Here is a 26,122-nt window from a genome sequence, read left to right as displayed (position 1 = left end):
GTTTGTTTGCAAAAACAGATAACTCCGTTTTTAACAATTTTCAAAAATCATGTTTTCATGTTTTTTTAGGTTGTTTTAAGTAAAAATAACTAAAAAATACAGCTAATTAACACAAAAACATGACAACATAATAAAAATGTAGTTATCTGTTTTTGCAAATAAACTCTTCAAGCTTTATTCACAACACATAAAACACAGAACAATATTAATAGTAAAAATAAACCACTAATGTCAACAATTATTCAATAAACTATTTGATAACGGAACATATGATAATGTGTGTGTGTGTGTGTGTGTGTGTGTGTGTTCAGCTTAAAATATTTTTTAATGATGATTATGATGATGATGATCTGGCCAGCTGTTAGGAAGGTTGTCCTCTAGAGGTGGGATGCTCTGACCGGGGGCTGCTCGTTTATGTGTCTTGCCTCATGAATATTAATAAGGTAAAATTACAGACGCTCCCAGTTGGACGTTCCGGGAAGTTTGCCGTGCTACGTCATCATCATCTAATTAATATTCATGAGCTCAGCCTCAGCCATAGTAGCGCATACCATCTGCGTCCGAGGTCTGTGCGCGGCATCATGAAAAAAATCCCATGAAAAAAAAATATTTGGTCCAGTCTGACTGTATAATAGCCTGTCGCTTAAAATAAAATCAGAGATATATTTGACTCCAATTCAAAAATCCGTACCGTGATTTCCTAAATATGAACGGTTACGTGCATAGGCTACTTGTACAGTTAGAATAATTAAACATTTTTAAAAATAATAAATATGCATGTTTATTAATCTAAATCAAACGGCTGTGGATCAGTCTTGAAGGTTTTGATTCGATGATGCTGCAGTAGCTGCTTGAGGCACGCGCCAATCTGACCTTTGACTGCCAGCGAATGACAAATGAAAGGTCAGGTTTCTGACATCAGCTGGGCCATCGGAGAATGAGAGACAGTGCATCGAAAGGTAGGAAGAAAACGCTGTTTATAAACCGCTGAATGTGTTTATTAATAGTAGCTGTAGCCATACAGCATTGAACGAGACATCTTCGATATTACGTAGTGAAATGTTATTAATATATAAACCGTCGTGGCTGTCATAATCAATCCCGGGGTTGGATTATTATCATTATATGCAGTGCTAAATGAGTATTACATTTTAATACAGTGCCTTAGGTGTTTTGTTTAGATGTGGTCTTCATCATGTCAACATCGTTGCAGCTTAATATCGCATTTGAGCATTTTTATACGACGATAGGCCTGTTTTAAGAAGCAATAACCTACATGAGTCACGACATGCAAAGCAGATCAGCTGATCGGACGCGTTGATGCACAGGAGGTGATGGTTTAGTCATCACCATCGCTTACTATTATTATTTATTCTGATGAACCGAGACCGTGCTGGAAAATCTAGTTTTAGAATCGTAGATGATTTGGAACATGGTCTAGTTTTTAGCTGGTCTAAGAATGGCGTATTAGCAGGTGCAAGCCGGTCAGTTAGATGTTTGACCAGCTACCATCGTCCAAAAAACAAACAAACCCAACTTGAACATCTTAAGCTGTCATGATCTTTTTTTTGTGTTATAATTTATGAATTTGTTACTTATGTATGTATGCATTAATTAATTAATTAATTATTGTATGCATGTATGTATGTAGCTGGCTAGCTAGCATTTCCAAGATGCTACAAGAAGGTACATGGATCAGCTGCTGATCAGCTTAGACCAGATATAAACCAGCTATATATTGTAAAACACAATTCTCCAACAGGGTAATAAAAACAAATGTTTATATATATATATATATATTATATAAACAAATGTATATAGATAGATAGATCTCCAATATAACATTTTATGTAACACATTTTTAAATAGTATATAATATAATAGCTAGGTAAACTAATAAACACATTCAGGACAAATGAGGAAAAAAAAAAATTCTGATAATTTACCTGATTTGTGCTGGTTCGTTTTATTCCATACAGTATCACTGTTCGTTTGATCCACTGATAAGCAATGATGAAATCCGCTCTTCATTTATTCTGGAAAATGGTAGTAAATGGCACAAAACTGTATGATCTCTTCTGATCCATCTTCTCTATGTTTAATAGAAAAAAATCACTGAAATTTGATTAGTGACAAAGAAGGTGTTGTGTTGTTTGATTGTTTTTAATGTGTAATCTATAATATGGACAAGGTCAGTTTATGATGGTTTAAAAGCTTCAGGGAAATCCCTTGCACCTTAATGGAGCTGTGCTCCCTGCCTGTTGTCATGGACGCAATATCACATGACCTCACAGTCTCTGCTTTAGTTTAGAATGTTTCTCATGACTGATGTCATATATTAGCTATTCAGCTGAATTTATCCAATGTGAGTTTTGGTTTAAATAAGGGGTCCTAAAGGGTTAATTCAACCTTAGTAACTTCTTTTAAGCAAGCTACTACAATGTAAGCTTTCATTATGTTAAAAATTAATCCAAACCCAGCCATGAATCCAAGTCCACTTCATTCAGCCGACATATTAACCAAGATACATTGTGCTCTGAGTGTCACCTGAATCACCTACAGTGCGTGAGGCATGTTAGCTTTGTTAATGCTTTCATAAAATTCGTTGTAGTCTTATACAAAGTCGTGGGGAAGTCGTGGCCTAATGGTTAGAGAGTCAGACTCGTAATCCAAAGGTTGCAGGTTCGAGTCTCGGGCCGGCAGGGATTGTAGGTGGGGGGAGTGGATGTCCAGCGCTCTCTCCACCCTCAATACCACGACTGAGGTGCCCTTGAGCAAGGCACCGAACCAAGATACATTGTGCTCTGAGTGTCACCTGAATCACCTACAGTGCCTTAGGTGTTTTGTTTAGATGTGGTCTTCATCATGTCAACATCGTTGCAGCTTAATATCGCATTTGAGCATTTTTATACGACGATAGGCCTGTTTTAAGAAGCAATAACCTACATGAGTCACGACATGCAAAGCAGATCAGCTGATCGGACGCGTTGATGCACAGGAGGTGATGGTTTAGTCATCACCATCGCTTACTATTATTATTTATTCTGATGAACCGAGACCGTGCTGGAAAATCTAGTTTTAGAATCGTAGATGATTTGGAACATGGTCTAGTTTTTAGCTGGTCTAAGAATGGCGTATTAGCAGGTGCAAGCCGGTCAGTTAGATGTTTGACCAGCTACCATCGTCCAAAAAAAAAAAAAAAACCCAACTTGAACATCTTAAGCTGTCATGATCTTTTTTTTGTGTTATAATTTATGAATTTGTTACTTATGTATGTATGCATTAATTAATTAATTAATTATTGTATGCATGTATGTATGTAGCTGGCTAGCTAGCATTTCCAAGATGCTACAAGAAGGTACATGGATCAGCTGCTGATCAGCTTAGACCAGATATAAACCAGCTATATATTCTAAAACACAATTCTCCAACAGGGTAATAAAAACAAATGTTTATATATATATATATTTTATATAAACAAATGTATATAGATAGATAGATCTCCAATATAACATTTTATGTAACACATTTTTAAATAGTATATAATATAATAGCTAGGTAAACTAATAAACACATTCAGGACAAATGAGGAAAAAAAAAAAATTCTGATAATTTACCTGATTTGTGCTGGTTCGTTTTATTCCATACAGTATCACTGTTAGTTTGATCCACTGATAAGCAATGATTAAATCCGCTCTTCATTTATTCTGGAAAATGGTAGTAAATGGCACAAAACTGTATGATCTCTTCTGATCCATCTTCTCTGTTTAATAGAAAAAAACCACTGAAATTTGATTAGTGACAAAGAAGGTGTTGTGTTGTTTGATTGTTTTTAATGTGTAATCTATAATATGGACAAGGTCAGTTTATGATGGTTTAAAAGGTTCAGTGGGCAGCATAAATGGCTGCCCACTGCTCCGGGTGTATGTTCACGGTGTGTGTGTGTTCACTGCTGTGTGTGTGCACGTTGGATGGGTTAAATGCAGAGCACGAATTCCGAGTATGGGTCACCATACTTGGCCGTATGTCACTTCACTACATATTAAAATAACATATTAAAATAAAAAGAGAAAATGATGCTTATTTCCTTCAGTCCAGTCTTGCTTTCTATGCATGTATAAAGTACTAGATCTGCCTTTTTTTAAAGATGCTTGTAACATCGTAGGTGACAGATTATTAGACATTTACAAGTTACAGGCCTTGAGAAAGATCACAAGATGTGTTAAAAAACAACCTTGTGTGAGTGTAAGATTAACTCAGACAAAGCCCATTTCTGCCAAGAGATAAAAAAGGTAATATGACTTCTTTTTTTTCCTCAAATTTGTGAGATATACACCTCAGAATTCTGTTTCTTGTTCTTGCAATTACGAGTTTACATCTCACAGTTTAGATTTTTTTTTTCTCTGAATTCTGAGTTTACTTCTCGCAATTGTTTTTTCCCACCACTGAACAAAAAATAAAAAAGGTCATTGTGACTTTTAAATTTTACAATTCAGTTTATATTTCACAATTCTGAGTTTATATCTCACAATTCTATTATAGTTCTATCACAATTCTAAAAAGAAAGTCAGAATTGCAAGGAAAAGTAAAAAAAAACAAATCCAAAATATGAGATGCAAATTTAGTCTTGGGAAAAAAAAATAGGTGGATTTTTTTTTAATCCTGTGGCAGAAGCAAGCTTTTTAATAATAAAAAGAAAGCCGTTGAACAAAAATGCTTACCATTTTTTCAGCTGATGATTTTCATTATATATATATATATATATTAAACATTATTTTGTTTACTAGGATGAGAGTTGCTGAAATCGCGTTTGGTCTCGTACTGTATCGTGTATCTTGTCAGTGTGTGCACTTGCTTGGCCATTTGTAGTTGATAAACAGGAAAGTGGGTTCAAGCGCCAGCAGAAGGCAGTGTAATGGAAGTGGTCTTTAAGAGAAGCAGTCTATCAGCGGAAGTTTAAAATCAGCTCGTAAGTGTATTTACTTGTCTCAGTGTTTAGCGCATTTGCCGTTGCTAGGAAACGCTTATTTTGTTTACTAGGATGAGAGTTGCTGAAATCACGTTTGGTCTCGTACTGTATCGTGTATCTTGTCAGTGTGTGCACTTGCTTGGCCATTTGTAGTTGATAAACAGGAAAGTGGGTTCAAGCGCCAGCAGAAGGCAGTGTAATGGAAGTGGTCTTTAAGAGAAGCAGTCTATCAGCGGAAGTTTAAAATCAGCTCGTAAGTGTATTTACTTGTCTCAGTGTTTAGCGCATTTGCCGTTGCTAGGAAACGCTTATTTTGTTTACTAGGATGAGAGTTGCTGAAATCGCGTTTGGTCTCGTACTGTATCGTGTATCTTGTCAGTGTGTGCACTTGCTTGGCCATTTGTAGTTGATAAACAGGAAAGTGGGTTCAAGCGCCAGCAGAAGGCAGTGTAATGGAAGTGGTCTTTAAGAGAAGCAGTCTATCAGCGGAAGTTTAAAATCAGCTCGTAAGTGTATTTACTTGTCTCAGTGTTTAGCGCATTTGCCGTTGCTAGGAAACGCTTATTTTGTTTACTAGGATGAGAGTTGCTGAAATCGCGTTTGGTCTCGTACTGTATCGTGTATCTTGTCAGTGTGTGCACTTGCTTGGCCATTTGTAGTTGATAAACAGGAAAGTGGGTTCAAGCGCCAACAGAAGGCAGTGTAATGGAAGTGGTCTTTAAGAGAAGCAGTCTATCAGCGGAAGTTTAAAATCAGCTCGTAAGTGTATTTACTTGTCTCAGTGTTTAGCGTATTTGCCGTTGCTAGGAAACGCTTATTTTGTTTAATAGGATGAGAGTTGCTGAAATCGCGTTTGGTCTCGTACTGTATCGTGTATCTTGTCAGTGTGTGCACTTGCTTGGCCATTTGTAGTTGATAAACAGGAAAGTGGGTCCAGCTGAATTGAAACGATCATTTGTTAGATTGGTATAATAAAGGTTATTATACCGCGGCAGCGGTCGCGGCAGTCGTCGTGTGAAGCCCTCCTAGTGTGAAGACCAAAGAGTGTAAAGACCATCGACTCTACCGTGCGACTCCACCGGGCAGGGACACCGGCAGGGGATAGTAGTAGCTTTTTATTTAATTTTTTCATTGATATGTTTATTATTGAAATGTTGTTGTTATATGCATGTGTTAATTTGATTTAATTTCTTTATTTTCTTAAATATGTGGGTAGATAGTATTTATAGAGTTGTAACTTTTTAGTTTTAGTTACTTTTTCTTATTTGTAAGTCGCTTTGGACAAAAGCGTCTGCTAAATGACAAAAGTAAGTAAAAGTAAAGTAATATATATATATATATACTGAAATCACAATATTGACATTCTCTTTCCCTTCAAATAGTACCATGGAATTAAAGCAACATGATCATATCTTTTTGTCTTTCTTAAAGTTTGTATTTCAAGTGTCCTCCAGCTGACCCCGGGTCACTTTTACTGATTGCTTTAATACCGGTAAAGGTAAACGAATGGATTGGAGTTAGCGTTAAATTGGTAATTTATAGCAGACAGCAACCAGAGCCTTTCTCTTGGTGACACGTCCTACATGCTGACTGTGTTCTCAGTCTCACTCTTCTCAAAGGTTTGCCTGGACTTCAGCTCTCTTATGAGAAAGCATGTAGCCACAGTGGATGCCAAGCAAGGGGGCTGCATGAAGGGAAGCATCAAGTTGCTCAATTAGAGATTAGGGATGTAACGGTATGAAAATTTCTCATCACGATTATAGTGACCAAAATTATCACGGTTATCAGTATTATCACGGTATTGTTAAAATGTGCTGGAGATGTTCAAAAAGTACCGATACATAAATCACTTCACCAAATTTTATACTTAAAAATCAACAAACAGCAAATAAAATGACTTTTTGTTTGCATAATCACTAAAACAATAACATTACCAATGAGGTCTGGATTTTAAATGACAACTTGACTGACACCAGTTTAATAGCATGTTCAAATAAATAATGTAAATGTTCAAATAAAGCTTTGAAAAAGTTTCATATAAAGGTAAACTGAATTGTTTAAATGTGTAGAATCCACATAAGCTTGTTTTTCATCAACCGGTTAAAATTTACAGCAGGGCATGCAAATTTGGTCAGTTTTTTGGCCAGACAGAATCTGCACACAGGCTGAATGTAAATAAGTGTCTGTAAATCCAGTCTCTGACAGCAGGTGGCGCTTTATACGGAAAAGCTGAATTACAGCTGATTCCCTTGAAGTCCACGAACAAAGCAGTATTGTGTTTAAGAACACTTCCTTTAGGTATTACATGGAGCTAAGATGAAAACAAAATGCCATCGAATCGTTTCTGAAGACAGTCAGATCCTTCAGAGGTACATTCATATAATTAATTCACTGATATATTCATTTGTATAATTCCCTCAGCACTCTTTTAAAACCTCCCATCTTTTCCGCCGTTTTCTCTCAGAATGAAACTCTGCTGCTGTGCGCTCGTGACACTGTTAACACTCTGCTTTATGCCGGACAGTATTTATTTATCGTGAGTTGTTCAAATCGTGGTAATCGAATACGGTTTTAATGATAATTAAAATATGAAACGGTAATACTAACCGTGGGGAATTTTATCATGATTTATCGTCAAACCGGTAATCGTTACATCCCTATTAGAGATAAATCATCCTACCAGAGAGGAAGTCTTGGATTGCCTGACTTCCACTTGCAAAGCACTAAACACTATATCAGGGTTACCCATAGACTATAAAGCCATAAAAGCATATTTTTGTGTGCCTTTATTATCAAGTCTTACAGCGTTTAGTGTTTAGAAATGACTTGTTCTGAAATGTATGCAAAAATTTGAATGCAAAGCAAAAACAAGCAGATTTGAACAAGAACAAGCTGTTTGCTGGAGCTTTTCAGACAAAAAACCCCCAAAACTATATATTGAATAGTGCTGTCAAACAATTAATTGCATCCAAAATGAAAGTTTTTGTTTACATAATATATGTGTGTGTACTGTGTATATTTATTATGTATATATAAAGACACTGTCACGGTTTGGTTTCTGTCTAGTTTCCCTTTTTGCCCAAATTTGGTTTTTCCTGTCATTAGTTAATTATCAATCATTCTCATCACCTGTGTTTAATTAATCATCTTGCTTGTTCCTTTGTCCCGATCCCTTTAAAGGTCCTCAGTTCTCCTCATGTCTTTGTCAGATCTTGAGTTACTTTAATGTATTAGTGTGCTGAAGCTTAATAAAATACTCCTTTCGTCATTCCTTGTCGTGCGCTCCTCCTTACCACAACCACGTGCCATAACAGACACACACATACAGCATATATTTTGAAAATATTTACATGTATATATTTATATTCATATAAATGATATCATATATAAATATATTTAATATATAAACATAACATATTTTTCTTAAATATATACATGCATGTGTGTGTATTTATATATACATAATATGCAGTAAACGTATATTATGTAAACAAAAACTTTTATTTTGGATGCGATTAATCGAGAGTAATCATTTGACAGCACTAATATTAAATAAATAAACAAGATTCTATTAAATTCTGCATACCCCCCAATGTCTTTATGCTTATTTTGGAAGTAATTTTAAAAACATGCATGATAAAATTTGCCAAAAAAGTTAATAAACAAACAAGAAAAGGGTGATTTATTAACAATCTGCATGTGCAAATTAAATGCAGATTTGGGGCTGGTTAGAAATACTACAGAATAAGAAATGTAATTTATATAAAGTTTTTTTTATTTAATTGTAAGGTTTTTTTATTTAATCATTTTCATGACAGTTAAAGGGTTAGTTCACCCAAAAATGAAAATGAGTCCATGTTTTACTCACCCTCGAGGCATCCTAGGCGTATATGACTTTCTTCTTTCAGACGAATCCAATCAGAGTTGTATTAAAAAATTGTCAAGTTTTTCAAGCTCTATAATGACATGGGCCGGTGGTAGTGTTCAACAGGTCAAAAGTAGTCAAATAAAGCGTGTGCATCCATATTAAAACGTGCATCACACTGCTCCGGGGGCTGAATAAAGGCCTCCTGTAGCAAATCCATGCATTTTTGTAAGACAAATATCCATATTTAAAATTATATAAACACCTTTTTCTCACTTCTGCTAACTGTCTTTTTTTAATTATTGTTATTATTATTAACAAGAACAAGTTGCATGTATATTACAAACATTATACATGATATAAACAATTGTACACTAGAGGGGCTTTTTTTTTCTTGGCTTTTGCAACTTATTATTGCATATCGCCACCTACTGTACAGGAGTGTGTAGAGTAGGGCTGCAACTAACGATTATTTTGATAATCGATTAGTTGGCCGATTATTCTTTCGATTAATCGGATTAAAAAAATATTGACCAAAAAAAACACTATTCCACATTCTGCCCAATGTCCTTCAAACAAACGTGACAACTGAATGCTATGAAAACATACAGTGCTTAATTTATTAGACCACTTATCATAATAAAGAGAAAACATATTTTAGAAATTTGTCAAAAATTTGTTTAAATTTAAAAATGTTATTGTCATTTATTGGACATAATAATAAAAAATGTCCTCATAACAGCTTGCATTCTTTCTGGTATTGTTTATGTACTTTTTGACTGCAATTGGGTATCGCGAAAAAAAATACTCAAATAAAAAATACAAAAAAAAAAAAAGTGCTCTGGTTTTCTTTCATAGATAACAGCAATAATGATATTATAGCATTAAAAATAGCCTACTACTGTTACTAAAGAGCTTACACATATTGGAGTACTAACCAGTACAGAAAGCCGAAAAATGATTTTGGTTATCACCAATACTGTTACTTTAGAGCAGCAGTGGCACAAACCTTACATAAACACATTGTTAAAAAACTTACATAAATTTGTTAAGCATTGTAAAAATTGAATATAGTACTTTAAACCTCTATTAAAAATTAAAATAATAAAGATAATAGTAAAGACGAATAAAAACACAAACTCAGTGTTAACCAACAGGTAAGAGTAATGTTCTGCAGGAACTACTTTGATCACAGTCACCTCGTCATTTCTTTATCCTGTAAAAGGCCGTTATGGAGCGTCTCATGTTTATATTCAGACAGACAATTACACGCTGTTATCCCTTTAAAGTTCCTACTCTCATAAAATATTTTAATTTATTTTAAACCTTAAATTAACTTTCAACAACAGATAATTCAGCACAATGGATATGTTTGCGCTGAAAAGCCTATTAATTGTCTCCCTCTCTACTGTGTTCTGTCCGTCTGACGCGCGTGCGCGCGCCCGCCGCGCCGGCGCTCATTCGGTATTTTAAACTTAACACAGACTGTCAGGACGGACCTTTATGCAAAAATGGAAATGCTCGCGTGAATTTGTGGCATTTATAGATAAGGATATGACCTTAAACTGAACGTTTTTGCGCTGAGGACGCACACGCATCTGTCAAAGCGCCTGACAGGGCAAGCCATTACTCTTATGCATTAACTTAAAGCTTAAAATAAAGAATTATCATGTTTTGGGCAGCTTGGATCACGTGCTTCTCCGGCAGAATCTCATTCTGTTTCCTCCACTATTTTTAGATGCATTTTGTCCATAGAAATGCATTATTCAGTGCCGTAATTTGACTAACCAGCTGAAGTTGGACGTGCACTGTAGGGCAGACCCGATTAATCGATAATGAGAATCGTTGTCGATGATTTTCATAATCGATAATAATCGATTTTATCGATTAGTTGTTGCAGCCCTAGTGTAGAGGGACTTGACAGATACTTTAGTTATTTAACTCATTTACACTAGAGGGGCTGTATACTAATACAGATTTATATAAACTTCTGCTAACTGTCGTAGGCGGAAGCGTTCTGGTGGATGAAGTAGGATGTATGTGGAGATTTGTGATGAACGCGGAAGCACGACGGAGAGAGAACAAAACAAAAAGCTGGTCACAAATTAGAAACACAAAACGAGGATTTGTAAAGAAAAATGTCAGAGGATTTTCATATAAGCCAAGTGGAGACTGGTTTTCCTTTGCTTCCTTTGCTCCTATAAACAAATGTTGGTTTTTGCAAGACTCACATGTGCATGCGCTGCGCTTACGTCCTACGTCATCCACAAAAAAGTCTCTCGTGAACGCACATACGACAGTAAGCGGAAGTTACACAAAACTGTTTATATCTTTTTAAATATGAGGTTTTTTTAAACAAAAATGTATCGATTCGCTACAGGAGGCCTTTATTCACTCCCCGGAACTGTGAGATGCACGTTTTAATATGAATGTGTACGCTTAATTTGACTACATTTGCACTGTTGAACACTACCACCGGCCCATATCATTATAGAGCTTGAAAGAGCCAGGACAATTTTGAATACAACTCCGATTGGATTCGTCTGAAAGAAGAAAGTCATATACACCTGCCTTGAGTGTGAGTAAAACATGGACTAATTTCTCTTTTGGGTGAACTAACCCTTTTTAAGCACATTTCCCTCGTAAATATGAATGTATCTGAACATTTTAGATTAGTTTTTTGTTTGTTTGTTATTATTCTCAATGATGATTCATATTATTGTAATACAGCAATATTTAGCAACTTTTATATTGATTCACTTCATAGTAGGCTACATAACTTTCACTGTAATACAATGATTTTTCTAATTAAAGTAATGGTTTATGTAAATGTGCTTAATTGTAATGAAAATAATTTAGCAATAAAAATTTTATTTTCATGTATTTATTAACTATTTGCCTGTGTTATGATGGCCATGGTAATAACGTTTGTTAATATGATCATTTAGGTAGGTTATAGATTAATTATATATTTGTCTAATTGAAATAATGAGATACAAAGCAGGCACAGGATGTGGACAGAAGGTGCAGAGTGGGATGTGTGCATTGATTGGCTGCTGGCTCTGTGTGTGTGCAGCGTAGTAAATGCGGCTCTTGATGACACACCGCCCTCTTCTCTCCTGCAGCTAGCGGCCGTATGTAGCGGGATATTATTCCCTCCTTCCGAGCTGTCCCACAGAACATGTGCATTCCCATAGTCTCTTGAAATCGTCGTTGTCGTACGTCTATGTGATTCTCAATTGTGCTCATGAGCCTGCTAGGTGGCTACAAGAAAAAGAGCAGTTACGATGGCTACGAATCTTTGCAGCTGGTCGATAGCAGCGGAGACTTCTGCACCGGGGGACGAAGCGGCGGCGGCGGTTTGACGGCAGTGACCCTCGGCAGCGTTAAAACAGGCCCCGCGCGGCAGGACGACTACAGCACCATGGACAGCGCAGGTATGAAAACCGTGTCGACCGGATCTGTTTAATGTTTGTTTTTAATGCATGCTGATTTTCTGTAAGAATCCAAGGTGGTGGATTAAATATTAGTTGGCGATATCCGCCGGAAGCATGTGCTTCGTGTCGTCGACTGTTTGTGTGCTGTGTCATGACAATGGATCAAAGTCACCGAGCTGGCGTATTGGAAGCTCCACTAACTACTTTGATTGTTAGTTGATAGATGAGCTATTGAAATTCGAGTCTTGTGAACTAGATACGTAACCACAAAACCAGTCATAAGGGTAAATTTTTTGAAATTGAGATTTATACATTGAGATTTTGATCTGAAAGCTGAATTAATAAGCTTTCCATTGATGTACGGTTAGTTAGGATCGGACAATATTTGGCTGAGATACAACTATTTGAAATTCTGGAATCTGAGGGTGCAAAAAAAATCTAAATATTGAGAGAATATTGCATTTAAAGTTGCTCAAATGATGTTCTTAGCAATGTATATTACTAATCAAAAATTAAGTTTTGACATATTTACGGTTGGAAATTTACAAAATATCTTCATGTAACATGATCTTTACTTAATATCCTAATGATTTTTGTCATTAAACGAAAAATGGATAATTTTGACCCACACAATGTATTGTTGGCTATTGCGACAAATATACCCCAGCGACTTAAGACTGGTTTTGTGCTCCAGGGTCACATATATGTTTATAGATGATGTATGTTGTTGCTTCATACGTTGATGTGCTATGCAGGCCCATCAAGGGATTGCTCAGCATGCTTTGGACATGCATGTAGTTGGGTTTCTTGCAAGCAGTTTATGGAAAAGTATAGCAATGCCTAAAAAAGAGTTTGGTTGTCTGTATTATACGGGTTGCTGCTGTTTTACTGCAGTGATCTGGGATGAAAGGTGGCCTTCAGGACTGAGACATAAGGAAGAGCTAGTGTCCGGTGTTTTAGTCCCAGCTGCCTGCTCCGGTCTGGGGTTTTTGCATGTGTTTGCGAGAAAGAAAACTTAGCCTATATAGACTATACCGTAATTGTTTTTGTTAAATTTTACAGTAAAAATGAGAGCCCTGTGCACCAGAACATAAAAAACAGTGACTACAAGCTACAAGCATTACAGGATTTTACAGTACCTACATGAGTCATGAAATTACATAATTATTAATATTTTTAATAATTAATAAAAATGATTGAATTATGTAATGCTACTATACTAACCAACACTTTAAAAAGTGGTAACCTGGCTGCAATATCTTGAAGAGATATTTCTACTTGATTCAACGCATTACAAGTATTGAGTTTTCTTGGTATAAATGTACTGTATTAGGTTGATTCAGCGAATTGAATAAAACCAGTTCATTTAGATGTTATGATTTTTGTATTATCTTTCTGTAAAATGCACTGAAAAGAACACATTGCGATATTATTTTAAACTTATTTGAACATGATGACTGTAAGTAAGTTCATGTAACCAGGTAATCATAACATACAGATGCTATAATATAACATAATAATGCTAGATAATGATTAAATCATTATAAATGACATCTATGCCTCACAATTTAACAGATAACATGAATGAGGAACACACAACTTTGTAAATTAAATCTAAACAAATGTGGTGGTTAACACGAAGAACGATCCTTTCTTTGCTGATTATAAGGCGATACACTGTAAAAACCCGTAATTGTTACCATAAAGAGGTATTTCTACCTGATATGGCGCATAAAATAGTTTTGTTTGTATAAATTCATGTATTTAGGTTGATTTACCAATATTTGGCTTAAATACAGCCAGTGAACATCATTTTTAGGTTGCCATTTTTCTCTAGTTTTTCTATTATGAAATCAATTTCAGCATTGTTTCACCATAAAGTATGCACACTGCTTTGTTGAATATACTTTTATTTTACAATTATGTTCAACCTGTCTTTAAAAAAACAATGGTGTGGTTAACCAATAGCTTCTTCTGTCTTTATTCAAAAAAAAGTTCTGACACAATGAACTATAACAGTAGGTTTACATCATGAGGCAGGTCCAGCTTTGTGTTGTGGGATTTGTTGTGACGTGTTGCTGGGTTGTTGATTCTATGGCTGCTTCATTGCAGTGGCCATGTTTTCAGCATGTAGCCTAGTCACAGTGAATTTAGAGTGTGAATCTAATGTTCGAAATTTTTAGAGAAAATACTGTGCTTATTCAAACCTCTATTCATTTAGTTTCATAATTATTTACTTTGAATTTCATGAGGGAATTTTGAATGTTTTACATTGCTGCTTGAAAGGATAGTAGCTTCGTTTGAGTCTGTAGGTGATCTATAATTGAAAAGCCAGTCGGGTCTTGTAACAAGACACAGAAGCACATAATTACACACACAAACACACAAAGTGCCTCTCTGTGGCTCAATGCTGCTGAATTAAAAGGACTAAAGAAAGGATTGTGATAGCGATGGAGAATATAAGAGGAAATGTGTTAGGAACCAATTCTTTTATATTACAAATGCACTGATCTGATCTTTGTGCTCGGGGCGGCCTCCTCTCTCTGACTCACACATACAAGCGCTCTTGGGCTTTTTGCGCGATTAAAGGGACATTGGTAGGAGTTCAGAGACTCTGGGGTCTGTGAGAGGGGCAGCCTTGGACTTTGAAGTTAACTGCACTCTTGCATATTTGCTCACTCAGAATAGAGCTCCTCTGTACCTTCATGGCAAGTCTGACAGGAAGCCCACTCTCTGGCCGGGTCCACTGTTAAAGCAGTGCCAGGCCACCCTGTTCTTCTAGATACAACAACAATTTGGAGGCAGAAAAGTGCTGACAAGGTCTCTTTTTTGGAAGTTCTTCTCTGTTTACTGGTCAAAAATAGTAATAGTACAATTTAGTTAAACTGGTTGCTGTTTGAATAGTTATTACTCCAGTCCAGTCCTCAGTGTCACATGATCCTTCAGAAATCATTCTAATATGCCGATTTGGTGCTCAAGAAACATTTCTTATTATCAATATCAGTGTTAATGCAGCTTTATGTAGCTTTTTCAATGAAGCTTTTTGGGAAATATGTGATACAATGCCGTTAAGGTTTCGGGTCATTATAAGTAAGATTAAAAAAAGGATACATTCAATTAATCAAAAGTAGGGTTGCAAAATTCCGGGAATTTTCAAGACTGGAAACTTTCCATATGAATTAACGGGAATTTATGGGAATAAACTGGAAATTTGCAAAATTGCATTAACTGGGGACTTAAATGTAGTTGAGAACATAATCTTGCAGCATAATCTTGGTTAAAGCAACCAGATTTAATGCAATTTCAGTTTAATTTCTACCCTACACATTGCTCAATCACATGCTTACTGCAGGGATATTGAGGCCACACCCCCTACATTCACTGTGCTTTCCTCCATAACATGAACAGATCATTTCATAAATCCTGCACACAAAATATCAAAATGTCGATCTTGGTAAGTATTCATATAAATTACATGAATATTACAAAAAAATGTTTAAAACTTCCTTGTGCTGTGTGTAATATACTGGGCAACTAAATTAGGCTATACCATAGTAAAAACAAATGCACTGACTGAACAAACATTTAGGTGAGATAATAATAAAACAAAAGTCTAAAAATGACCCTCCCCTCACCTAAGAGGGCGATTCCCCTCCATTTTCTCTGAAGCACACTTGCTGCATTTGAGCCCAAAGACTACATCTAAGTTTTGATATTCTAAACTTGTACTGGTCAAAAGTTTGGACACATTACTATTTTGAATGTTTTTAAACATTGCATATCTTTTGCTCATCAAGCCTTCATTTATTTGATCAAAAATACAGAAAAAAACAGTAATATTGTGCAGTATTGCCGGTATTACAATTTAAAATAATGGTTTTCTGTTGTAATATACTTTAAAATATAATGTATTTCTGTGATGCAAAGCTGAATGTTGAGCATCATTACTCCAGTCTTCAGTGTCGCATGATTCTTCAGACATTCTAATATGCTTATTTATTATCAATTTTGGAAACAGTTGTGCTGCTTAATATATTTTTTTATTATTATTACCTGTGATTCTTTTTTCAGGAATCTTTGATGAATAGACAGTTAAAAAAAAAAACAAAAAAAAAAACATTTATTTAAAATAGAAATCCTTTTTTAACAATACACTACCATTCAAAAGTTTGGGGTCAGCATCTCTTCTCTTTTTTTAAAATAAATTAATACTTTTATTCAACAAGGATGTGCTCAAGTAATAAAAAGTAGTAGTAAAGACTTATATTGTTAGAAAAGATTTCTATTTTGAACATAAGTTTTTATTCATCAATAAATCCTGAAAAAAGCATCACAGACCCCCCCCCACAAAAAATCCCAAAATTTTATTTTTAAAACGTTTATTATTTTGCATACATGTGAGCTTATGATCAAACAAAATGTTTATATTTATGTTTGTATATGATACAGTTTTATAAATTTCCCCAAATGCTCAATTAATTCCCATAAATTCCTGGTAAGTTTCAAACTTGGAATATTTCCAAAATTCCCCAGACGAAGTTCCCATGGAAAGTTTCCGGAACATTTCCGGAAATGTTCCGCCCCTTTGCAACCCTAATCAAAAGTGACAACAAAAACATGTATACTGTTATAAAAGAGTTTAGTTCACATAAATGCTGTTCTTTTGATTTTTTTTTTATTTATTGTTATTATTATTTTTTTATTAATCAAAGAATCCTGAAAAAAGTTGATCAGTGTTTCCAGAAAAATATTAAGCACAACTGTTTTCATCATTAATAATAAAGAAATGTTTCTTAAGCAGCAAATCAGCATATTAGAATGATTTAATATGAATACTATTTAATATTATTTTTAGTAATGCTATTTTGAGTATTACATAATATTGCTATTTTTACTGTACTTTTGTGAGCACAAGATTTCTTAAAAAAAAAGTAAATATTCCTATTACTCTTGAACACCTTTTTATATATTGCAAGCAACATCGCTGATATTTCATTATATATGATTATTCATTATAGTACATTATTATTATTTTTATTTTTTAAGGCACTTAAAGGCCTTGTAAGGGCATGAGGCAAACTTTTAAGAATACACACATCTGTATTTGCCTGTGTTTTTATGTTTCTCATCCCTGTGAAGACTATTTCCCCCACAGGATGTTTCATCTCAGCAGATCTAAAGAGAGCGCACTAAACACTAACAGCCATCACTAATGGCTGCAGCTCTTTAGAATGAAAAACATTTAATCTGAGTTAAGTGCACAAGTGTTCAGCTGCAAGGAAGTGATCCTAAATGAACATAGAAATGTCTGAAAATGGCTGTATTTTTTAGAGATGTTGCCATGTGCTGACAGTTAAATTCAGTTTGGATATGTGCACACACAACATTTGTATGCTTTGTGAGAGATAATAAAAAGTGCAATACATTTTATTTAAAAATCTGAAATTTATTAACCATTCTGACAAATCGCTTTACTTCAGTGTATTTAGAAAATGCTCTTTTCTTTCTATCAAGCCGTATAACATCAACTCTGCACTGGATATTAAAATCCAAAATATAGTGAAAACACTATTAAATAGCACAGTAACAGGATCAGCGGTTTAAGACATTAACTTGTAAGCACAAAACACAAGATACTTCTCTTTTCAATATAAATAAGAATTTATTTATATAAACCTAAGACATAAATTAATCTAACACATGAACACACGCATTCACACATTCACACGTTGCAGAAAGAGAGAAAGTAATAAGTTTAAGAGAATGAAAATGTGAAGTCCCAAGTTCACAGCAATATGTGCTATTGCATAGACCTGAACAATTGTGACCATCAATCACAATTAACCCTCGCATCGAGTTTCTCAATGAGGCTAAAATTTGTATTAAATGCACCAGCTCAGCAAAATCTGGAAGGTACTTGCTTGCGTTGCCTTTGTGTTAAGGGATTCCCTTTTGTCGTCATCGTTGCAGAAAGGGCGTTTCCCGAGGTTGCTGATTGGCTGACAGTTCAGTGGTAGTTTGTAGTGATGTTTTGGGAAGCCAATCGTTGGGGGTTGGCTGGAGATGGTTCCAGAGTCAGTTGCTAGTTGAAGTTTGAAGTGGGTGCAGTCGAACTGGAATTTGCGGCAAACGTAACATTTGAACACGAAACTCAACGGAAAGAAAAGAAACTAAACTAAAAGAATAAAATGATGTAACGAGACTAGGTGGTTCTTCTTCTCATCGTGGTAGCAGCTGGCGTGCAGGCCGAAGTATGCTGGAATGGCGCTCAAAGAGCAGCGTCAAAACGCGGTGGCAAAAGCAAAACAGAGAAGAGGGAGAAGAGAGAGATTTGATGGTGTCCTGAGTTTTTAAACTCAGCTTTTGGACCCCTCCCAACTGGTGTGTTGACCAATTAGACTTTATCTTAGCTAGGGGTGCTCTGTTTCTCCACCCAATCAATAAATCAACATGTCGGGGTCAGTCACATTGTCCGAATTTTCCAAAGGAAAATTTTGCAAAATATACTTTTGGATGTGATTTCTATAACCAGAATATGACACATTTGACAAAGAATTGATTGTAAGAAATGTTTAAAGCATGATTTTTCAAACTCATACATACCAAACACAAATATGAACTCTTAGGGTGCTTTCACATCTGTAGTTCGGTTCATTTGGTCCGGACACACTATTTGCTCTGGTCCGAACCAGCTGAAACGAACCAAAATGCAGTCACGTGACAACATCCGCTTCACTTGTTGGCTAGATGTGTCTTTGAACGCATTCCCTAAACTGCTTTTCGATTGGTCAGAAAGAGCGTGCGGGAAAATTCCAACGGTGCTCCCGGAAGTAAACAAAGACAGGAGTAAAGTGCAGCAGACAGCACACTGCTATTTTGAGGCTCCGCACCTCCTCACAACCCCAAGTTTGTCCGCGACCTGCCATGCTAAACTGCAAACTGTCAACAAACACTTCCTCATCCTATAATGCACAGCGCAGCTGACTACGGCAGCTGGTTTAGTCCAAAAATGCGCAGTTCTTTTTGCGGTTGGGTCTGTTTAAGTTCGGATCGCGTTCTCACCACAAACGAACTGCTCCAGGGTTCGTTTGAAAGCGTACCGAGACCACCTCTTCAAGGAGGTCTCGGTACGCTTGTTTGGTCCGCTTTTGGTGCGCACCCGAGTGCGATTTCTGCTTTCTCACCTGCCCAAACGAACCGCACCAAGAGGGAAAACGAACTGTAGTGCGATTCAACCGAACTACATGAGGCAGGTGAGAAAGCACCTTAGGCTGTTCAATTAAAAAGACATACATAATATGTGATTAAAACATGATAGTCTAATGTGTGGGTTACATACATAAAATGGAGTTTTAAGATGATTTTCGGTGCATATGGAAAAGACAGTCTTTGTGAGGTTCTGTGTAAGACATAGGGACATGTTCTGTGAACAAAGGAATTTCAGTCTGGTCTGTGTCTTCTATGTGGGGGAAAAGTCAATCTAAGGAAGCTCGTGATTTCTATCGTGGAGCACATGTGATGGCCATCTCTTTGACCATCAGTCTTGATTACTTGGCCCAAATTTGACAGTCTCCTTCCTGAGTTGGAATTATCAATAAGTATTGTTGTTTGTTTTGTTCTAAAGCTGCTCACTGACAGAGTTGGTTGGTTCGCTTGCTTCAGATGAGCTGAAGCTAGGAATCTGATTTATGACGTCCTGTTACAGCCTTGGGGCCCCTCTGGAATTTTGGCTCCTCATGTTTCGATGTTCTGATCAAATCTTAATTTTGTCTGATTCGGTCTCTGATATCCTACAGTATACAGTAATCTTCATTGACACATCAGGATTCATCAGTAATATTTAACTGGGGCACAGCAGCATTTCACTGTTGCTCATGCCCCAGTAAAAAGGGTCAAGCAACATCCCTGTTAGACAACCTGTCAATGGGGGAGAAGACGATATATTTCTGATGCATGAAATTTGGATTTAAAAAAAGAATAATATTAAATATTTATTAATTTCAACAACAAAAAAATGTTTAATGAATTAGTTGAATGAATGATACAGTTCCTCACTCATAGATAGGCATTCACTTGATCATTCCTTGTTTCATTCCTTAATAAATAAAGTGTGTATGAATAAATGGTTTGAATGAATGGCTCATTCATAAAAAGTCATTTGTCTCCACCTACTGTCATAACAGAAAATGAGGGAGTCAATAAAACCCCCACAAAAAAAAACAGACAAGCAAAGGATGCTAACATTGAAAAGTCAGTTGTACTGAAATGCTATTCAACCAAACAAATTTGAGGACAAAACTGTTGTTTAAACTTTTATAATGATAAATTTTATCATCATTAAATAATTATTACCTATTATCATCTGTATGTGATTACCTTTGCTGTCATATTTGTTTACACTGAAATGCAGCACAGGAGAGCAGTAAAGACCTATTTTTCTATCTATTTTCTGTTTATCGCTACCGTAGACATCAGAGAACAAAACAGCAGCAGCGTAAAACTAGAATTTTCTAAGCACATCAGTGTAATGGTATATGATTTCACCCGTGTAAACATACGTGTCAAAGTGTTAAAAGACATATCTGAATCATTGTCTTGTACAGTAAGATCTGGGTGGTTTGAATCGAGATCACTTTTATTTAATTTGATTACTCTTTCCACAGGAAAGATTCCACTCATTACACCAGTAGGTGGTGGCAAGAGACTGTCTTTATGAGTGTGTCATTGAATCATTCATTCAGTTTATTAGTTCAAAACCACTGATTCATTCAGTAACAAAGCAAGCGAGTGAGTCCTCTAAGGGTGCTCCGATCAGGATTTTTGGAGCCGATCACTGATCATTGATCACAGGAAACAGTATCTGCCGATACTATCAACGATACCGATCTATTTGAACCCTTCTTTTTAAAATGTATAATTATTTATGGTGATACTCCAATCAGGATTTTCACAGGCATTCATTCAGGGCCTGAATGTAATTTTATGTTGCCTAAATGTTGCCATAAGTAAGAAGCTAAACTTAAGCTTCCAACAACTCTTTTAAATCTTTATTAAAAAACATTTTCCCTGAAATTTGCATTAGTATAATTTGCAAGAGTGTAATTATGAACACACGTTTATTACGTTTACATGCAACCAAATAATCTGTTAGTAATCAGATTGATGGCTCAGTCAGACTGAAAAGCCTTCATGTAAACACCTTAATCGATCCAATTGAGCTCAATCTGAATTCAATTTCAATTGGATCAGAAGGGTGGTTGTATACCTTTTGTAATCTGATCAAGAAGACATGTAAACACTTGACTGGATTAAAAACCGAAACTGGAATGTACTGCGTGAAACTGGAAAGAGATGGCATAATGACACATGACAAGTGGAACAAGCTGTTGTTTTTGTAGAATTAAGTGTCATAAATGACTGTCATGTTATTCTAAAATTCTCCTTTCACTCTTCATCTGTGAACTGAAGCAGAACAATGTCCCATCAGTCCTCACTTTATATCCTCATCCACAGACGGCTTGTTTTGGCCACAGGAATGCTCGTCATCCCATTTCTGGGATTTGGCCTACAGAAATATATAATTTCTGCAGTACTCTATATGTAGTTGTTGCATAAACCCTGAACCCCAGTAAACATTAGACTTCACAGATGCTTGTGTTTAAAAGTGAGTGAAAACTGGCAGACGTTCCAACAAAAAGTAAAAGTCTTGAAGAATGGAAGCCGAATAGCAGGCAAAGGGAGGACCACATGATGTTGGCCATGTATTTTATGACATAAACTTCCATAGTCCATAATTAAAAACAATAATAAATAAGAGGAACTGAGGGACTGTGGGTTGTGTGACTCTCACTGACAGTGGTAGGATCTTTATGTATCAGAATGATGATGCATGACATGCCTTCTTATTGATGAGAATTGGCAGACTTGTTTTCAATACTGTTGTGTGTGTATAAAGTCTGCAGCTGAGTGGGAGGTGGCTGATTCAGATTTTTTTTTATTTGGGTGTGGTTTAGTGTGCTAGACTGACGCATGTTCATAAACATGCCAGATGCTTAATGTTTTCTCCATTTCCTCATGTCTGTTTTATTGGCTCTTGCACTTACACACAGCTTCGTACCATCATCTAATGCACATTTGACATACAGTAGCATTTGTTATTGATTAGCCTATTTAACGTATGAGGATGCTTTAGTGAAGCTTTCATAGTTTAGAAGAGCAGATTGTGGACAAGCTTTGGCTTTGAGTATATAGTAACTGTATTTACAAGGGAAACTAAACCTTGCGATAAACACGAAAAGCACATGCTTTGAAAAAAATATTTGATATGCTTGTTGCATTATTTAGTATAAGCATGTGCTCATGTATAACGTGTGGTCTTGACTAGTGGTAGTACTTGACCATTTCCACATAAATATTTTAAAAAACAGTTTTTAACATTGATAATAATAAGAAATGTTTATTGAGCACCAAATCAGCATATTAGAATGATTTCTGAAGGATCATGTGACATTGAAGACCGGAGTAATAGCTGCTGAAAATTCACCTTTGCCATCACAGGAATTCATTACATTTCCAATTGTATTCATATAGAAACTGGTTATTTAAAAATAAAAACGTTTCACAATATTACTATTTTTATAGTATTTTCGATAAAATAAATGCCAGCTTGGGAAGGATAAGAGTCTACCAACCCCAAACTTTTGTAATATATACTTTCAGATTTGTTTTTTAAATTTTGGTGTGGTTTTTGGATATTCCAGTCTATCACTAGTCATGACATGTAAGATGTGTGTTTGTGGTGTCCCATCTGCATGTGTGTTGAAAGATATGAAATTCTGATCATTTGAAGGCCCCCCGTCTCCAGATATGGACGGAAACTATGGAGGGGGACTTCTGGATATGGTTAAAGGAGGTGCTGGAAAGTTCTTCAGCAACATCAAGGACAACCTGAAAGACACCATCAAAGACACCTCTACCAAGGTTATGAACCAAGTGGCCACGTAAGTCCTCATTGTGTTTTCATGGTTTTGTGTACATCAAATGTCACACATGGAGCCACATTGCCCCAATGTAGAAAACAGCTTGTTAAACATACCAAATAATCTACAGTAGTTTAGTATAAAAACAATAGAAGTCTGTGGAAATTCCCCACCATGATAGAAAAATTAATTTGTGTGTTTGTTTTGTGCATGTTTGCACTTGTGTTCATGTGTAAGACTTCAGAGAAAACAGAGTCAAGGTCTTTCAATAGAGTTCCTGGTGACCTAGTTTTGTATAACGATTGTTACTATTACTATAACAGGACTCCTCAATGTAATGACTCTATTTAGGTGTGTGTGTTAGTATTGAATATATGGTCAGTCAACAGAGAGGGTGTTGGTTTATTACAACATGGCATCTGCACTCTCAGAAAGAAGATACAAAGCTGTCACTGGGTCGCTACCCTAAGTATCTGTAATGAGTCAGTGGCGTCACTGAATGTGCAGCTTTATTGATTCACAAAATAAGTCAGACAGGCATAGATCAATCACAGGCGTTAGACACAACGAAGGCAAGGCAGATTCATAAACCGTTCATAATGAGGGTCGAGGCAGGCGGCAGACAAACAGTAGAATCACTTAATGAGGCAGGTAGGGTCAGAATAGGCAGGCAGCAGAAAATCATAAACGGGTAAACAGTCCAGGTTATCAACAGGAAATCAAACACGGGAAGACCGCTCAGAAATGTCTGCATGGCAAAACAAGACTTCGCAAGGAGAGCAAGGGCAGCACAGCTTAAATAGACCGGGCAATGAGAAACACCTGTGCAGGTAATCAGTTTTAGGCACAGGGTATATGGGAAATGAAGTCCGAATGGAACAGTTAGTATTCTGGCGATAGTTCCCTCTGGTGGTGATCGGAGGGAGCCACAGAGGCTGAATTTGTGACAACGAAGGCAAGGCAGGGAGTTCTGAGGGTTCTCCAGACCATGGGAATAGAGGAGGTTGGAAACCCAGAACACATTGGAAGGGGGTGATACCAGTTGCAGGTTTGCAGAGTGAGTTTTGAGCATACTCGGCCCAAAACAGATAGCGGCTCCAGTCAGACTGATTTTGGTGGCAGTAAGATCTGAGGAAACGATTGAGCTCTTGATTGAGACGTTCCACCTGACCATTGGATTGGGGATGATAACCAGGAGAGACTGACATTGATGTTAAGTTTTTGGCAGAATGCTGTCCACACACGTGAGGTGAAATGTGGGCCCCTATCAGAGACCACGTCCTCAGGAAGACCACGTCTTTAAAACCTGAATACGTAGTTACAAAGGACCTCGGCGGTCTCAAAGGCTGTGGGTAACTTGGGTAGAGGGATTAGGCAGCAGGCTTTGGAGAAGCAATCGATAACTGCGAGTATGGTAGTGTGACCCTGTGAAACCGGTAAATCTGTTACAAAGTCAATGGCAATGTGTGACCAAGGGCGTTGTGGAATGGGTAATGGTTGGAGTAGACCAGTGGGCAGTTGATGAGACGATTTGGTTATGTTGCATGTAGAACAGTTCCTTATGAAGGCGATTGTCTCTGCCTGTAGAGTGGGCCACCAAAAGCGGTTATTTAATAACTGAAGGGTAGCTGCTATACCTGGGTGTCCAGAGCTGGGAGTGGAATGACCTAGATGAATGACTCTTTGTCGTAAAGCTTGAGGCACATATGTGAGATTAGGCGGGGTCTCCGCTGGTGAGGGTTCAGTGACCTGAGCATTGGTGATCTCAGTCATAATGTCCCATTAGATGGGTGCGAGAATGATGGTTGATGGAATGATGAGTTCTTGGCTGGAAGTCAATGTGGATGATTTGTAGAGTCGAGAAAGAGGGTCTTCCTTCGTGTTAAATAAATGTTAATATTGTAAAATAATTTGTGTATTTTTGTAAATATTTTATAATTGATTAAAAACTCACTATAACTCGCACTAAGGCATAATCCTTCAGCTAAAAAATAGTTTAATGGGTTAGTTCAAACATGTAACTTCTGTCATCATTTACTTGCCTAATCTTGTTCCAAACCTGTATAGCTTTCTTTCCTTTGCAGAACACAAAAGAAGATTTTCAAGAATGTTGGTAACCGAATAGTGCTGGTCACCACTGACTTACATAATATGGAAAGAAAATGAAAAAAAAAAACAACAACGAGACGTTTCTCAAACTATATTTCATGTTCTGTATATTTTATGTTCCATGAAAGAAACAGGAACAATCATATGGGTTTGGAAATAATGAGTTTCAATTTTTGGGTAGAGTAATCCTTTAAGATCCTTTAATAGAGCAAGAAGTAGAGTTAAAAGAAACTTGAGAAGAGGCAAAAAAATTAAGTATGGAATTTTGCAGCTTTTAGTTGCGTACTGGAGGGGGCTTTCTGACTTCAATGTTGGATAATTTAATAACCTTATATAATTCATACAGTATGATGAATTCAGAATCACATATTAGCATACTACTACTATTCCTGCCATAGAAAGATATGGCACAAATAGTAAGAGTAGTATGCTAGTATGCTGTTCTGAATTCAGCAGTACACTATGCATGCATAGAGCCTTATTAGGGACACAACTGTTATCTTAATGTTAATGACACAATACCTTCATAAGTACAAACAGATCTGTGACAGAGAGCTGTACAGCAGGGAACCCCTGTTTGCTTTTTGTCACAGTTGTGACTGAGTTTTGTGACCCAGCTGGTGTGCAGTTATCCAGAAGATTCTCTGGTCATACAGGGGATAGCTGAGCTTCCAGAGCTCCTGAACTATTCACGTGCATTTAGCACTCAGCTGAAAGGAAAACATTCAACACTGATGGGTAGACATAGCATCAAGTTCTTATG

The 26,122-nt window shown here is 36.4% G+C and overlaps 1 protein-coding gene across 4 annotated transcripts in view; it reads left to right on the top strand.

Annotated features, from left to right (window-relative positions):
- The first annotated feature begins 877 nt into the window (after window positions 1–877).
- The window catches only part of LOC306879138 (auxilin-like), a 44,266-nt gene continuing 19,021 nt past the window's right edge, over window positions 878–26,122 (top strand). The window contains exons 1-3 of one of the 4 annotated variants that reach the window (XM_079431876.1): window positions 878–959; window positions 12,142–12,271; window positions 23,121–23,271. In XM_079431876.1, coding sequence (XP_079288002.1) covers window positions 12,259–12,271; window positions 23,121–23,271 — 164 coding nt within the window. In that variant the 5' untranslated portion in view covers window positions 878–959; window positions 12,142–12,258. Of the gene's footprint in view, window positions 960–11,849; window positions 12,272–19,077; window positions 19,525–23,120; window positions 23,272–26,122 lie in introns of those variants that run through there. The other 3 variants (XM_079431875.1, XM_079431874.1, XM_079431877.1) reach the window with 3 other exon arrangements.

Source organism: Barbus barbus (genome assembly GCF_936440315.1).
Source record: "Barbus barbus genome assembly, chromosome: 13".
Taxonomy (NCBI): Eukaryota; Metazoa; Chordata; class Actinopteri; order Cypriniformes; family Cyprinidae; genus Barbus; species Barbus barbus.
The sequence above is the reverse complement of the archived record's forward strand: the minus strand, read 5'-3'. Positions and strand labels throughout refer to the sequence as shown.